The sequence below is a fragment of the Nerophis ophidion genome, linkage group LG06, assembly GCF_033978795.1.
Source record: "Nerophis ophidion isolate RoL-2023_Sa linkage group LG06, RoL_Noph_v1.0, whole genome shotgun sequence".
NCBI classification, from domain to species: Eukaryota; Metazoa; Chordata; class Actinopteri; order Syngnathiformes; family Syngnathidae; genus Nerophis; species Nerophis ophidion.
The window spans coordinates 39,478,639-39,494,830 of NC_084616.1; the positions used below are offsets into that span (position 1 = coordinate 39,478,639).

The following is a 16,192-nucleotide window of genomic DNA, read 5'->3' on the forward strand; positions in this document are numbered from 1 at the left end:
AAGGAATTTGCTGCAAAAATATTGGTGTCCCAAGTTTTGAACTGAACCCGAGCCGCCAGTTAATATAGCCATATTATATAACAAATGAACAACAAATATCGTAGCAATAAAACTCACACATTTCTGGACTATTGTTGCAGCGTCGTTTTCATAGTCCTCCTCTTTAGACCCAGTAGAGGAAGAGCGAAGCTGCAAGCCGCTTCCTACCTGCAGAATGGCCATGCAGGTGGCCACGCTCACACCTAAAAACACAAATGTTTGTTTTTACCCATATCTGGTAAGGGACTGTGATGACATGAATACATATGCATTGTGTGCTAACGACACTGCCCCGAATGAGAACATAAAACAACTGATATTTTGATAAGATAATTTATCATGTGAAATATGAATGGTCAAGCTACCAGCATAGAGACAGCTCAAAGCCAGCACAGTCATGTCCAGTAGTCTGCTTGGCGTCAATGGTTCCAGTACAGGCAGAGAGAGGGTGTCCAAAGCCATAGTTACGTCAATCACCAGTGAATGAAATCTATGTGTGGGACAGTAACAACATTAATGACTTTACACCAGGAACGGAAATTAACTAAGAGTAAGAGCCTAATTAAACCTTTAAATAATGGACTAAAACAACCTACCCATTGCGGACAGCTGTGGCATCAGCAACTGTGGCGGGCATGATGAAGAACGAATTTGCGGAAACGGCATCTTGGAAACGGTTAATGTAACGTAGGAAGTACGGCAGGTTGAGACACACTTGCAGCAGCTTCTCGGATCCACCTGAGGAGACAAAATTGTATTATACAAATAAAAAATAGCTAAGTAATGCTTTGTTATTTGTTCTTTAATTCCTACACGGGCACATTTTCTCAGGTCGGAATGGTAAAGGAATGTATCGTTTCGGCCTCTTATCCACATGGCAAAGGTACTCTAGGTGCCCTGTAACAATTGTTCACGAGTGGGAAAATCTTAAAACACCCCCCCAGTTGTCATCATGTGGACAAGCAAACCATTACTTTTTCGAAAATGACCTTGCCACCCTGTCACCGTCACATCAGCAGAAGAACAGGAGAGACTTACAATTGACATTCTCCTGATGTTTTGTTGCCTTGTAAAGCTAGCTTATGTGACTCGCTAAAGGATGTGTTGCTTGCTTTGCCCATCTTCTTCTAGTGTTTGATGTTTAACAGACATTATGCACACACAGCGTCACACATAGGTGAGGCGTAGGCATTACATAATTTACATTTAGTGATCTGTTCCTGTCTTGAAGTAACTATTTATTGGTCAGATTTTTCAAGGAAATTTTTCTTCAACCTGTCAAAAAACAACAACCGATGAGTGTTCCTGTGTTGACAGGGCCTTTGATCAAAACTCACCCAATTCTTGTAAACTTGACACATTCTGAGAGACAAATGCATTCTTCATTTTGGCCTGAACAGCTTGATCAGAGGTCTGGTCCTCGCAATCACTCTCAGTCTGTAATGACAAGGACGACAGAAAAAGCATTAGAATTGCATGGTAATAAGTGAACACAATATTCGCCACTGACACTTTAAGGTAGGAGTGTCAAATTCGTTTTCATTGAGGGCCAAATCGCAGTTATGGCTGCACTCAGAGGGCCGCATGTAACAGTGAATGATATAAAACAATTGCCTATGCATTAGGTTTTTTTTGTAAAAAAAATCTGTTTATTTTATGGAAAACAACTGGCATTTCAGTTGCCAGAATCTTATTGTACAAAAACAGTGGTAATGGTTTTTAATTCATAGGTGCCATATGTAATAATTTAATGTCAAGTCATCATTAAAAGGCCCTGATATGTCAAAAGGCAATAATAAACCATGTTCTTTTCGAATACCTTTATAACTAATAACAGTAGTTCAGCCAGGATATGCTCATTCCAAAATTAGATTTACAGCCCTGAAATATTGTTGTTGTTTTCATTTTGATGCCCTGTCCTCCACCGTTTGACCAATAAGAAAGTATGTGAGTGTGTCACATCTATGATTGCACTGCCACCTTTGTCTGCCTACTGCCACTGGTAAAGTTACAAAACATGTCAGACCTTAGTAAAACTAAAAGGCGTCGTTATGATTCTCAACTTATTCACGACAAAGCCAGGAACAAAACAAGGATTTATATTGGGGATGCCTTTGAAAGATGGAGATGATTGAAGGCGGAGAAGATTTTTTTCATCTGACACCCATTCATCCATCAAATAGAGTTTGAAAGTTGAAAAGATATGAAATTACATGCAGCAGATTTCTTTCTTCCTGTCGAAATGGAATGAATACGTTTAGTAAGAAAGGATAAAGTATTTTATTGACACATGTTATTTCCAGGCTCTTGCAGACCAAATAAAATGATCAGATCTGGCCCCCAGTCTTTGAGTTTGACACACAAAGTTTAAGGCATTGTTTTGTTCCCACTTTCTGGGTGAAATTTATCCAAATGGTACTGAGAGGCAGGGTATGCTTCAGGGACTGATCACCAGGCAAGCACAGGATACATATACAGTGTGGACAGCAATTCACACACACACCAATGGATTAAATAGCCAAACATTAATTTGGGTTTGTGGAAGCAGATTGTCGCTTTCGATTATGCAATAAAGTGGTATACTTGAACATTTTTGAAAGTATGTAATAAGTGTTACCTGCGCGTGTGCTGAAGGCGAGGCCAAAATGGTGGTAAGGTCGGGGTTAAAAACTGAAGTCAGCTGATTAAAGAAGTTCATCTGTACTTCTTTGTGTCGAAGTTCTGGGTTCACCACACTGGGCAACTCCTTCTGATCCTCCACTATTGAAGAGAACAATATGACTTATTACCACATTGTTCCATGGGATTATGCTGACTTTATTCAATAGTCCCAATGTATTGTGAATTGCAAACATATTACTCATAACAGATAACTAAAATTACAAATTCCCAATAAGAAAACTATGCATGACTTTATAAACAAGTTGTTTTGCAATGCACTTACCATCGGAGAGGGTCTTAATAGTTTGAGGCAGTTTGGCAGACTTCATCATTGCAGTGAAAGTAATAATTTCTGTGCGGTCTAGTCTGCTACTGCCAGTGCAAAGTCCTTTTATTAGAAGAATCAGGTGTTTCTGCCAAAAACAAAAAAGTGCATCATCTGTTTTAAAGTGAGGGTTGACCCAACATAAAAAAAAACACACAGTGAAACCTTGATTTTATGAAATCCTTTTTTGCGAACTTTTCGATATACGAACCATTTGATTGTGCCAAATATGCCTCCATGTGCAGACCATGTCTCTATGTACAAACGCCTCATTTAATTATTCATTTTGTGTGCCGCTGGCAGCCAATGTGTGCAGCAAGGGAGCCCTTCACACACCTTGCTGGGCTTTGTAGTATAGTAAACAGCTCGTCACTCCTCAGTGCTACAGTTTGTGTGCTTTTTCATTTTTGGACAAGTTTTGTCCATTTTGCTAAATCAATAGGAGTCCCCAAAAACTAGAGAACAGCATGGAAAAGAAAAGGTAACTGCTGTGGAGTTAAAAAAAAAAAAAAAAATGTAAAAAAAAAAAAAAAGGCTGTTTGCGAGGGGTACATTAATGGTGCTTGCAAATACCACAGCAAGTTTTATTTGTGATGAGACCAGACTTTTTTGGAAACAGACGCCAAAGGCAACTTATATCACAGCGGCGGAGAAGGGACTCATCTTTTTCAGCGCGCCCAAGCACAGATGCACACACACTTCCCTCCTCCTCTTCTTGTCTGCCTGCTCCAAAACGCTAACTACAAAGAAGATTTGATTTAACTTTACATGTTTGTGTGTGTGTAATTTCAGATAGTTTGTCAGGGTGCCAAAAGGACTTCTGTGTGCTCATGTTGGCAGAGCACTGCATACAGGACAGTTCGCTGACCGCTCGCTGTTGCAAAAAAAGCTAAGTATTGTTCAATCTGTGTGCTTATATAATTGTTTTGCAGCTTTCTTTACTACTTCCCAAACATATTTAGTAGTTCCATTTAACTTGCAAATCACCCGATCTCTGTCTCACCACTCCGCCTTCAGCTAGCTAGCTGCTAAGCTAACGAAGCTAGCGCGGAGAAAGGCAGCGCCGGTCTGAAGGAAGCTACTCCCAAGCACACCGTGACCACCACTTCCCCGAAGACAGCTGGCACTCCACTCGGTGACAGAAAGTACTGTGAGTATGGCTTCCTGCACTTAGTGCACCTTACTCATGGATAGGTTGCCTCTGCTAGAGAGCCGTGTCCGTCAGTTAGAGCTGTGTAATTTCGTAACTTTAGATGTTGTGGACACATCTGCTAGTGTTAGCTGTAGCGAGCTAACTAGCCCAGCTTGTAGCAGCCCTAAGCGGCCTACAAGCTACGGTGTACCGGTTTAGACGCATAACAGATTTAGCCCTTTAGCTAGTACTACACCCCAGTCTACCGGGCACCACACTTTAGTCATAGGGGACTCCATCACCCGAAACATAAAGCTTAGCAAACCAGCCACAGTTAAGTGTATTCCCGGGGCCAGAGGACCTGACATTAAAGCTAATCTTAGGGAGCTAACTCGCAACAGGCCTAGTAAACACGTACGACAGGCTAATCGCACCACTAGTTATGCAAACATAGTTGTACACGTTGGCTCCAAAGACACTAGGATGAGACAGTTAGTGATTACAAAGAGAAACATAGCCAGGATTTGTGATCTCGCTAGAAAGATGTCCAGGCATCGAGTAATTGTCTCTGGCCCCCTGCCTGCGAGAGGCAATGATGAGAGATATAGCAGATTAGCATCGCTTAATAAGTGGCTGGCTAGCTTCTGTAGACAACAAGGACTAACGTATATTGATAATTGGCCCTCTTTCTGGGGCAAACCTGGCTTGCTGATGAGAGACGGTCTTTACCCTAACCGGGATGGCGCTATCATTTTGTCTAGAAACATAGATTTCTGTTTGAATCACACTTGACTAACTGCGTCCTGGGTATGACGTTAAACTACATCCAGGCATGAGATGGGAGGTTGTGTGGGGTTAGTGAGTCCCAACTAACGTCTATAAAATGCACACAAAGAACCGTTTGCACCTTCTCTTGTGACTGGCGGGCGGTCAGCGCCACAAAGCTGAGCGGGTCCCTGGGTAAATGGGGTGCGGACAACAAACAGGACAGACTAAGTTCAACAGCCCAGTAAGGCAATTAGTCTAGGAGAAGGATCTGATATAAAATACCCCTTCCAACCCGCACCAAGCCAGCGTGGAAGGTGTAGTCTAATAACCAGCATGAAAAGTACGCCAAATGGCAGAAACATGCTGAGTCTTTCGTCCAGCAGTGGACTGACAACAGCTGATGATGATGATGATGATGACTAACTGCACTTGAGCAAGCCCGGTCGAAGGCAATTACAGAGCCTGCTAGTCTGGGTGAGGAGTCAGTTAACTTAGAACTAGCCAGCTCCAGGCTGAATAATCTCTGCACACATAGCAATTATTTTAGACTAATACACAACTCACAATGTTTTTTCTGCTATGACTGTGTCAGTTGGACATGCGTTCTACTGAGGTGGCAAATTATGATGCGTTCAGTTTATCGCAGCACCAAGCAAACAATCTTAAAATTCCTGCATAATACTATGCATCATACACGCAACATTATTAATATTGCTACTATGGATAATTTGATCAAAAACTCCTTAAAACAGCCCACTACCTATAATATGGGCATTTTAAACATAATATCATTGTCTCCCAAAACGTTATTAGTTAATGAGGTCATTAGAGATAACAATCTTAACGTCATCGGTCTCAGCGAAACCTGGCTTAAACCAGACGATTTTTTTGCGCTAAATGAGGCATCTCCTGCTAACTATACGAATGCGCATATTGCCCGTCCCCTTAAAAGGGGTGGGGGGATTCGCACTAATATACAACGAAAACTTTAATCTTAGTCCTAACCTAAATAATAAATATAAATAGTTTGAGGTGCTTACTATGAGGTCTGTCACACCGCTGCCTCTGTACCTGGCTGTTATCTACCGCCCCCCCCATGGCCCTATTTGGACTTTATCAGTGAATTCTCAGAGTTTGTAGCTGATCTAGTGGCGCACGCCGATAGTATAATTATAATGGGGGACTTTAATATCCATATGAATACCCCATCGGACCCACCGTGCGTGGCGCTCCAGACTATAATTGATAGCTGTGGTCTTACACAATAAATGAACCCACGCATCACAACGGTAATACGATAGACCTAGGTCTGGTGGCCATGGATGAAGTACTGGCTGTCCTGAGTCGGAACAAGGATGGACCGCTCGTCCAGAGTCGGGACCCAGGATGGACTGCTCGCCTGTGTATCGGCTGGGGACATCTCTGCGCTGCTGATCCAGCTCCGCTTGGAATGGTTTCCTGCTGGCTCCACTATGGACGGGACTCTTGCTACTATATTGGATCCACTTTGGACTGGACTCCCACCATTATGTTAGATCCACTATGGATTGTAATTTCACAATAACATGTTAGCCCTGCTCGACATCCATTGCTTTCGGTCCCCATATGCGGCCCTCTCCAAGGTTTCTAATAGTCATCATTGTCACTGTCACTGAAGTCCCACTGGGTGTGAGTTTTTCCTTGCCCTTATGTGGGCTCTGTACAGAGGATGTCGTTGTGTTTTGTGCAGCCCTTTGAGACGTTTGTGATTTAGGGGTATATAAATAAACATTAATTGATTGATTGCATACAGGACAGTTCATCTTGTTGTTTTGCAGTTTTGGTTTGTTAAAAAAAGAGAAACATCACCTTCTTGTTATGTTTGTTTGATATACAGAATTGTATAGCACTTCATACAGCGTTCAAAGTGCAAAATGCTTTAGTAAAATATAAACTTTTTTCGATGCCTGAACCAATTATTCATGTTTACATTGTTTTGTTTTGGGGAGCTTAGCTTCACTGCACAATTTTCTATTTACGATCAAGGTTCCACTTTACAATATATATTATAATATGTATTATATAATGATTTGGAAACAATAACAGTAATTTGGTTTGTGAGTGACTATCCATGAATACATTTCAATTTTCACCTGTGACACTGCACATGCTTCATCCGGGTTCTCCAGGCGAAGCAAAGAGAACTCAATCAAAACTTTACACGCTGCAGCAACCGAGAGCAACTGATTTCTTGGGACTGAAAGAAAGCAAAAATAATTGTCATCTAAGAAAGAATGGTTTTGTCTGTTTGAAGAACTAACTGAATGACACACAGTAAAAACAGCATAGTAACCATGGCATTATAGAACATGAATGTTACTTACTTTGTCCACATACTGTGGTGATGTAATGTGCAGAGAGCGCCACAAATGACGAGTAGAACGGCTCATACTGTTTGTCATGATGAAGAATGTCCGATTCACTGTAAATGACAAGTCAAATAACTCAACACATTCTGGGCATTTCTTTCACATACAGCAAACTGATTTCTCAATGTTGACTGAACCTTTCACACTTTTTACAACAATTGATTTCATTTATATATTATGGACGCATTTTTCTCAGTCAGGTTGGTGTGAAACATCTAAACAAGTGTTCATTTTGTTGACAAAAAAATGTTAATTTTAGTTATCGTCAACAACTTATTTTCCCTTGACGAAATTAGGACGATAACAAATGAAAACAAAAGCAAGTTCAATAAAAATTATTAAATTAACAATTTAGTTAAGTAATTAAAACGAGATGAAACTGTTGAGAGACAAAATCCATTCATCCATCCATTTTCTACCGCTTGTCCCGTTCGGGTTCGGAGTCGCGGGGTGCTGGAGCCTATCTCAGCTGCATTCGGGCGGAAGGCAGGGTACACCCTGGACAAGTCACCACCTCATCACAGGGCCAACACAGATAGACAGACAACATTCACACAATAGGGCCAATTCAGTGTTGCCAATAAGCCTATTCCCAGGTGCATGTCTTTGGAGGTGGGAGGAAGCCGGAGTACCCAGAGAGAACCCACGCAGTCACGGGGGGAACATGCAAATTCCACACAGGAAGACCTCGAGCCCCGGATTGAACCCAGGACCTTCGTATCGTGAGGCACATGCATTAACCCCCGTTCCCACCGTGCTGCCCTTAAATTCAGTCATATTTTATTTAGTCTTTAAGAGGGTGCGACAAAAATCCAATCAAAGTTGCATGTTTAATAGGGGCAGGTAGAAAAGCACTCAGGGTGTCCAATCAGAACTAGCGTCTTTGTAAAGCACAGTGTTTTGATCTTTCACACAGAAAAGCAATACTCAATACAAGATATCAATACAATATGCCTTATACACTGGAACAAAAGTAAAGAAAAGACATACAGATGCACTTCCCCTTTACAGCGGCATACAACAGAACAACTTGTAAACCCAGTGGCTCAATTTTCTTCTACAAAAATACAACACATTTGAAGGGCCATCTTCAGACTAAATATCAGGACATCTACACAACAGAAGACTGAGCAAACTAATATTTTGAAATGACCTAGTGTGTGAATGTTTTCTATCTGTGTTGGCCCTGCGATGAGGGGCGAATTTTCCCGGGTATAAACCGCCTTCCGCATGATTGCAGCTGGGATAGGCTCCAGCACCCCCTGTTGCCCGAAAGGGACAAACGGTAGAAAATGGATGCATGGATGGATGGATAGACTCTTACTGTACTAAATTACTGCTACTATTGAAGACAATAAAGCAGGAGCACAAATGCTTACTTTACCACATGTCCAAAAAACAAATACTTAAAAGCAAACTACTTTTGTGGCAGATCGTGATGCCGCAAGCTGAGACGATATATATATTTGTACAGTTTATCTTAATAGATGTACTGTTCACTTGAATCAATGTTCAGCTGATGTTCTGTTCAGCTACTAATTGCACTTGTCATTTTTTCAAGCTAACACACAAAGTAAGAAGCTATGTGAGACGTTTGGTTGGTTTTACAACACTGGTTGCTGTATTTACACGGGACAGTGGTCAAGACACCATTTATAGTGCACACTCAGTGTAGTTATAGACAATATAGAATAAAACCAGCTTGTTTCTTCATATGACGATAAAGATGGACACACAATTTTTTCCAGTGCACTCTGGCATTGAGTGTTTTTTTTTTTTTTTTTAACAAAATCAAAACAGTGATATTTTTGTTTGGTCAGAATTGTCTGAATTAGGGGTGTAACGGTACACAAAAACTTTGGTTCGGTATGTACCTCGGTTTAGAGGTCACGATTTAGTTCATTTTCGGTGCAGTAAGAAAACAACATAATATAAATGTTTTGGTTATTTATTTAACAAATTTGCAAAATCTTCCACCAAAAATATTTTTCTTAGTGGAATATTTGATGTGAAGTAATCGGAAACTTGGATAGGTCAATTATTCATAATAACATTGATTTTGATTCAATATTATATATTGAGCACTGACAGTTTGAAAGAACAAAAAAACAGCTTTGTTTTATTAGTCAACATTGCAACTTTTTCTAAATTACATTTAACCTTTAAGCTTTTTTATTTCAATTTTGTTACATTTTTGTTTATTTTAATAGTATTTTTAGAATGTGCCGTGGGCCTTTAAAACATTAGCTGTGGGCTGCAAATGGCCTCCGTGGCAAACTTTTGACACCCTTGCTTTAGATAATAAAAAATTTAATCTGATAAATCTATGGATAAAAAACAGAGCCTGGCGACGCATGCGCATTTATCATAACTCTCTCCCTCTCTGTCTCTGCCCCTCCCTCACGAATGTTGCTGCGCACACAATTTGTTTTGTTTTTAACCCCTTCTTAACCCTGAACGTACATTAAAAATACACTCTACCCTAACTCAAAATGCTGGACATTTGAGGCATTTAAGAAGCTCCGCCCGGATAGCTCCGCCAAAGAGGACATCTCCGGTGAAAAGAGGACGTATGGTCAGTCTATCGTAGTCCAGTCCTTTCTAGCATCCCGTGTATTGTGCCTCGGTGTGCATTGTTTACACAAAGTGCGGTACGCTACTTATTATGTTCATGTGGAAACTAGTTACGTACACATCCGAACCGAACCAAAACCCCCGTAACAAAACGGTTCAATACAAATACACATACCGCTACACCCCTAGTCTGAATAAAAAGTAGACCTACATGATAAAACATACACGTGATATTTTAGTGACGGAAAAGAAAATAGTTTCAATGTTATTGAACATAATATAGTTAAGATATGATTTCTCTGAGTTGTGCGGTTCAAATTGCCAAAAGTTCATGAATACAACTTTGTGTATATAAACGATGTAACGCTATTTTATAGCAGTTCTTAATATCATTCTAAATGTTAAGATTTGAGCTTCAAATACATGTTTATGTTCCACTATTTCCTGTTAAATATATACAATTATTGTAATACAATTGTATGCACAGTGCATAATTTCATTTTACACTCTGCACAGAGAATACTTTATATCCCGCCTTGCACCTAACTACCCTGCTCATTTACCTAATAAAATGTCGGACAATCTGCTCCGTTGTATACTACACTCTATTTATCCATGTTTGGAAATTAATAAAAAATGTACAATTCTGAGGCTTCTATTAGTCTCTTAGTCTGAATTGATTCTGCAATAATGTGATGCACCATATTCAGATTTAATGAAATGTATCTGTATATGCTTAGTTATGCAGAGTAGATTTAGTACATCGTACAGTAATTGTACTAACCTTAGAAAAATTGGTATCAAGACAACTTCAAAGATGCCTTATCCTTGAAACTTCACATTTTGGTCGAAGAAATTTACTGTAATTTTTAGTCGACTAGAATGTTGAGGAATTTAGTCGACTAACAATAAATCAATTCAGAAGAATAAAATATGACTAAAACAATTTTTTGTCAAAAGACTGACTAAAACTAGACTAAAAACTGCAGTCAAATTAACATTGCTCTAAAGTGTTGCATTCATTTTTGAATGACAGAACCAACAAAAAAAGTATGTCTAATATTGCACCTCATCAAAGCAGTGCAGGAAAACCTAATGAAGACTGCATCACTGCTACTACAAAGATACAGTATTTCCTTGAATTGCCGCAGGGCATATAATATGCGCAAAATAATTAGCGCATTCTTAGTATTATCGCCTGGTCAAACTTGTGACGTCACAAGTGACACTTCCCCTGTCATCATTTTCAAAATGGAGGAGGCTGATTTCCATCCATCCATCCATCCATTTACTACCGCTTATTCCCTTTGGGGTCGCGCGGAGCGCTGGTGCCTATCTCAGCTACAAGCGGGCGGAAGGCGGTGTACACCCTGGACAAGTTGCCACTTCATCGCAGGGCCAACACAGATGGACAGACAACATTCACACTCACATTCACACAGTAGGGCCAATTTAGTGTTGCCAATCAACTTATCCCCAGGTGCATGTCTTTGGAAGTGGGAGGAAGCCGGGGTACCCGGAGGGAACCCACGCATTCACGGGGAGGACATGCAAACTCCACACAGAAAGATACCGAACCCGGGATTGAACCCTAACTACTCAGGACCTTCATATTGTGAGGCAGACGCACTAACCCCTCTGACACCGTGAAGCCCGAGGCTGATTTCAATACCGGTAATTTGCAATCGCATAAAGGGAACAAGATTAAGAGCTATTCAGTAGGATTTAAGGTCCAAGCTTACATCACACTCAAATTTTTACTGCATGCCTTTGGTAAGTGCCAGAGTGAGAAGAGGTTTTAAAAAAATCAGCGCATGCTTACTTTTACCTCACGCCTTTGGTAAGCGCAGGAGTGAGAAGAGGTTTTAAATTAATTAGCGTCCCGGCGGCAATTCAAGGAAATACGGTACTATTAACAAACTTGTCAACAAAAAAACCTAAGACATACACTTGGAACTTGAAGTGCTAACCTGATAAACAAGGATATCAAATGACAACCTAAATACTGAGACATATAACCTCCATTGTGGTGTGTGCAAGTGTGTGTTGCAGGACAAAATTGGTGTAATAAATAGTTTATTAGCCTCTATTAATAGCATTAATTTCCACGTCATGTAAAGTTTACCTGGGAGATGTGGCATAAATTGCTGTTACGAGACCCTTATCAGATGTGACAGACATGTTGTAATTAAGACTGGATTAAGATGCACCAATATTCATAATAAAAGGTGATTTCTTCCTAACACAGAGTGAGAGTACATATATGGTGCACACCTACCACCAAACCATCCATCCATCCATCCATTTTGTACCGCTTGTCCCTTTCGGGGTGGCGGGGGGTGCTGGAGCCTATCTCAGCTGCACTCGGGCGAAAGGCGGGGTACACGCTAGAAAAGTTGCCACATCATCGCAGGGCCAACACAGATCGACAGACAACATTCACACTCACAATCACACACTATGGCCAATTTAGTGTTGCCAATCAACCGATTCCCAGGTGCATATTATTGGAGGTGGGTGAAAGCCTGAGTACGCGTACAGAACCCACGCAGTCACGGGGATGTTTTACAGTAATTGTAATAACAGTGGTATCGAGACAACATCAAAGATGCGCAATCCTTTATACTTCACATTTTGGTCAAATAAATATACTGTAATGTTTTTGTTGAATGGAATGTACTAAAACTAAATCAATTTAGAATAACATATGACAAACAATTTTTTTGTAAAAACATTGACTAAAACTAGACTAAAAACTGCAGTCAAATTAACATTGATCTAAAATGTTGGATTTATTTCTGACTGACAAAAACAACATGAAAAGTATAATGTCGAATATCAAAGCAGTGCAGGAAAACCTAATGAAGTGTCCCGTAAAATCGCATCACTGCTACTACAAACATACTATTAACAAACTTGTCAACTAAAAATATGTGAGACATACCCTTGGAACTTGAGGTGGTCACCTGATAATCAAGGATATCAAATGACAACCTGAATGCTGAGACATATAACATACATTGTGGTGTGTTTCGGGACAAAATTGGCATAATCCATTTTTTATTAGCCTCTAATAATAGCATTACTTTCCACCTCTTGTAATGTTGGGGTTAGAGTGTCCACCCTGAGATCGGTAGAATGTGAGTTCAAACCCCCGGCTGAGTCATACCAAAGACTATAAAAATGGGACCCATTATCGCTCTGCTTGACACTCAGCATCAAGGGTTGGAATTGGGGGTTAAATCACCCAAAATTATTCCAGGGCACGGCCACCGCTGCTGCTCACTGCTCCCCTCACCTCTCAGTGGTGTGTGTGTGACAATCATTGGTACTTAACATTACCTGGGTGATGTGGCATAAATCGCTGTTGCGAGACCCTTATCAGATGTGACAGACATTTTGTAATTAAGACTGAATTAAGATGCACCAATATTTATAATAAAGATGATTTCTTCCCAAGACAGAGTGAGACAAACGAACAATATTTCTCTACAGTATCTCTTCTCCGGTCAACAAAAGCACCATGAAGATTCTACCGGGAACTCTCATTCAACCCTTTTTCGATTACGCTTGCACCTCCTGGTACCCCAGCACCTCCGAATCCCTCAAATGTAGACTCCAAACATCCCAGAACAAGCCAGTCAGGTTACTTCTAAACCTCCACCCCAGATCACACCTCACTCCTACCCACTTCTTTAAAGTGGGCTGGCTCAGGGTGGAGGACGGAGTAAAACAACTTGCACTGAGCCTAGTCTAGAAAATTAGCTACACCTCCTTGATACTGAAGTACATGTCAAACTACTTCCATAATGTAAATGACCACCATAACCACAACACCAGGGGGAGCTCCACAAACCACGTTAAACCCAGATTCCAATCTAACAAAGGTCTTAACTCATTCTCCTGCTATGCCACATCAATATGGAATGCACTTCCAACAGGTGTAAAAGTGCACCTCTATCCTCCTTCAAAACCGCACTAAAAGAACACCTCCAGGCAACTTCAAACCTAAACTAACACCCTTCCCCCTCCACATCCCACCTCCCCGGATTGTAAATAATCAAACGTAAATAATCAAGTGTATATAACTTTTCCTAATGCTTTCTGATCTCACTATGTCCACTACTTGCTGTACATACCCTACGAAGTCAGACCTACACTGTATCAATGTCCATTTCTTAGATGATGCAATTATAGATGACTGAAGTGCTGATATCAACCAAACCAAACCCACGCCCTCCACATCCCACCTCCACGGATTGTAAATAATCAAATGTAAATAATCAAATGTATATACTTGTTCTTATGCTTTCTGTTCTCACTATGTCCACTACTTGCTGTACATATCCGATGAAGTCAGACCTACACTGTTTCAATGTCCATTTCTCCATCCATCTTCCTCCCCTTATCCGAGGACGGGTCGCGGGGGCAGCAGCCTAAGCAGAGAAGCCCAGACTTTCCTCTCCCCAGCCACTTCATCCAGCTCTTCCCGGGGGATCCCGAGGCATTTCCAGGCCAGCCGGGAGACATAGTCTTCCCAACGTGTCCTGGGTCTTCTCCGTGGCCTCCTATCGGTTGGACATCCTAGGGAGGCATTCGGGTGGCATCCTGACCAGATGCCCGAACCACCTCATCTGTCTCCTCTCGATGTGGACGAGCAGCAGCTTTACTTTGAGCTCCTCCCGGATGACAGAGCTTCTCACCCTGTCTCGAACAGAAAGCCGCACCACCCGGCGGAGGAAACTCATTTCGGCCGCTTGTACCCGTGATCTTGTCCTTTCTGTCATAACCCAAAGGTCATGACCATCGGTGAGGATGGGAAGGTAGATCGACCGGTAAATTGAGAGGTTTGCCTTCCGGCTCAGCTCCTTTTTCCCCACAATGGATCGATGCAGCGGCCGCATTACTGAAGATGCCGCACCGATCCGCCTGTCGATCTCACGAGCCACTTTTCCCTCACTCGTGAACAAGACTTCGAGGTAATTAAACTCCTCCACTTGGGGCAGGGTCTCCTCCCCAACCCGGAGATGGCACTCCACCCTTTTTTGGGCATCCATTTCTCAAAGGATGCAATTGTTGATGACTGAAGTGCTGATATCAACCAACCTAACCCCCCCCCACCACATCCCATCTCCCAGATCGTAAATAATGTAAATAATTCAATGTGTATACTCTGATGATTAGCTTGTGTGATGACTGTATTATGCTGATAGTATATATTTGTACCATGAATTGATTTACATGGAACCCGACTTAAACAAGTTGAAAAACTTATTCGGGTGTTACCATTTAGTGGTCAATTGTACGGAATATGTACTGTACTGTGCAATCTAATAATAAAAGTTTCAATTAATCAATCAAAAACCTCCTAATGGTGTGTGTGCGACAATCATTGGTACTTAACTTCACCTGGGTGACGTGGCATAAATCGCTATTGCGAGACCCTTATCAGATGTGACAGACATGTTGCAAAATTAAGACTGGATTAAGATGCCCCAATATTCATAATAAAAGGTTATTCAGTGGTTCTCAAATGGGGTAAACATACCCCTGGGGGTACTTGAAGGTATGCAAAGGGGTACGTGAGATTTTCTTAAAAATGTCTAATCCTTTATAAATATATTTATTGAATAATACTTCAACAAAATATGAATGTAAGTACATAAACTGTGAAAAGAAATGCAACAATGCAGTATTCAGTGTTGACAGCTAGATTTTTTGTGGACATGTTCCATAAATATTCATGTTAAAGATTCATTTTTTTGTGAAGAAATGTTTAGAATTAAGTTCATGAATCCAGATGGATCTCTATTAAAATCCCCAAAAAGGGCACTTTATGTTGATTACCTTTAGGTGTAGAAATCTTTATTTATAATTGAAACACTTATTTTTCAGCAAATAGTTCAAGAAAGACCACTATAAATTATCAATATTTTGCACTTTTATACAATTTGATTGATCAAAAACTGATGACATAGTGCTGTATTTTACTTCTTTATCTCTTTTTTACAAATAAAAATGCTTTGCTCTGATTAGGGGGTACTTGAATTAAAAAAATGTTCACATGGGCTACATCACTGAAAAAAGGTTGAGAACCACTGATCAAGGATATTAGCTGACAGACTAGGTATCATGCTTTATTGGCGTTAGGGAAAGACAAACCAGGCATTCAGTTCGAATATTTTACGATGAAAATTGTAACATATTTGGACATTTTGCTGTTATATCTAGAGGACCCATTAGCTGGCTTGATTGCTAATGTTTGGGTTAGCTAGCTAATGATGA

The 16,192-nt window shown here is 40.7% G+C and overlaps 1 protein-coding gene across 13 annotated transcripts in view; it reads right to left on the reverse strand.

The window, feature by feature from the left end:
- ubr4 (ubiquitin protein ligase E3 component n-recognin 4) overlaps positions 1-16,192 on the reverse strand; it is a 62,453-nt gene that overhangs the window by 45,736 nt on the left and 525 nt on the right. For all 13 annotated transcript variants that reach the window (XM_061903723.1, XM_061903721.1, XM_061903722.1 and 10 more), the window contains exons 2-9: positions 7,289-7,386; positions 7,058-7,161; positions 2,984-3,113; positions 2,657-2,799; positions 1,377-1,476; positions 636-777; positions 405-529; positions 118-242 (exon numbers count right to left, since the gene is read on the reverse strand). In XM_061903723.1, the coding sequence (XP_061759707.1) occupies positions 118-242; positions 405-529; positions 636-777; positions 1,377-1,476; positions 2,657-2,799; positions 2,984-3,113; positions 7,058-7,161; positions 7,289-7,386 (967 nt within the window). The remainder of the gene's footprint in view (positions 1-117; positions 243-404; positions 530-635; positions 778-1,376; positions 1,477-2,656; positions 2,800-2,983; positions 3,114-7,057; positions 7,162-7,288; positions 7,387-16,192) is intronic.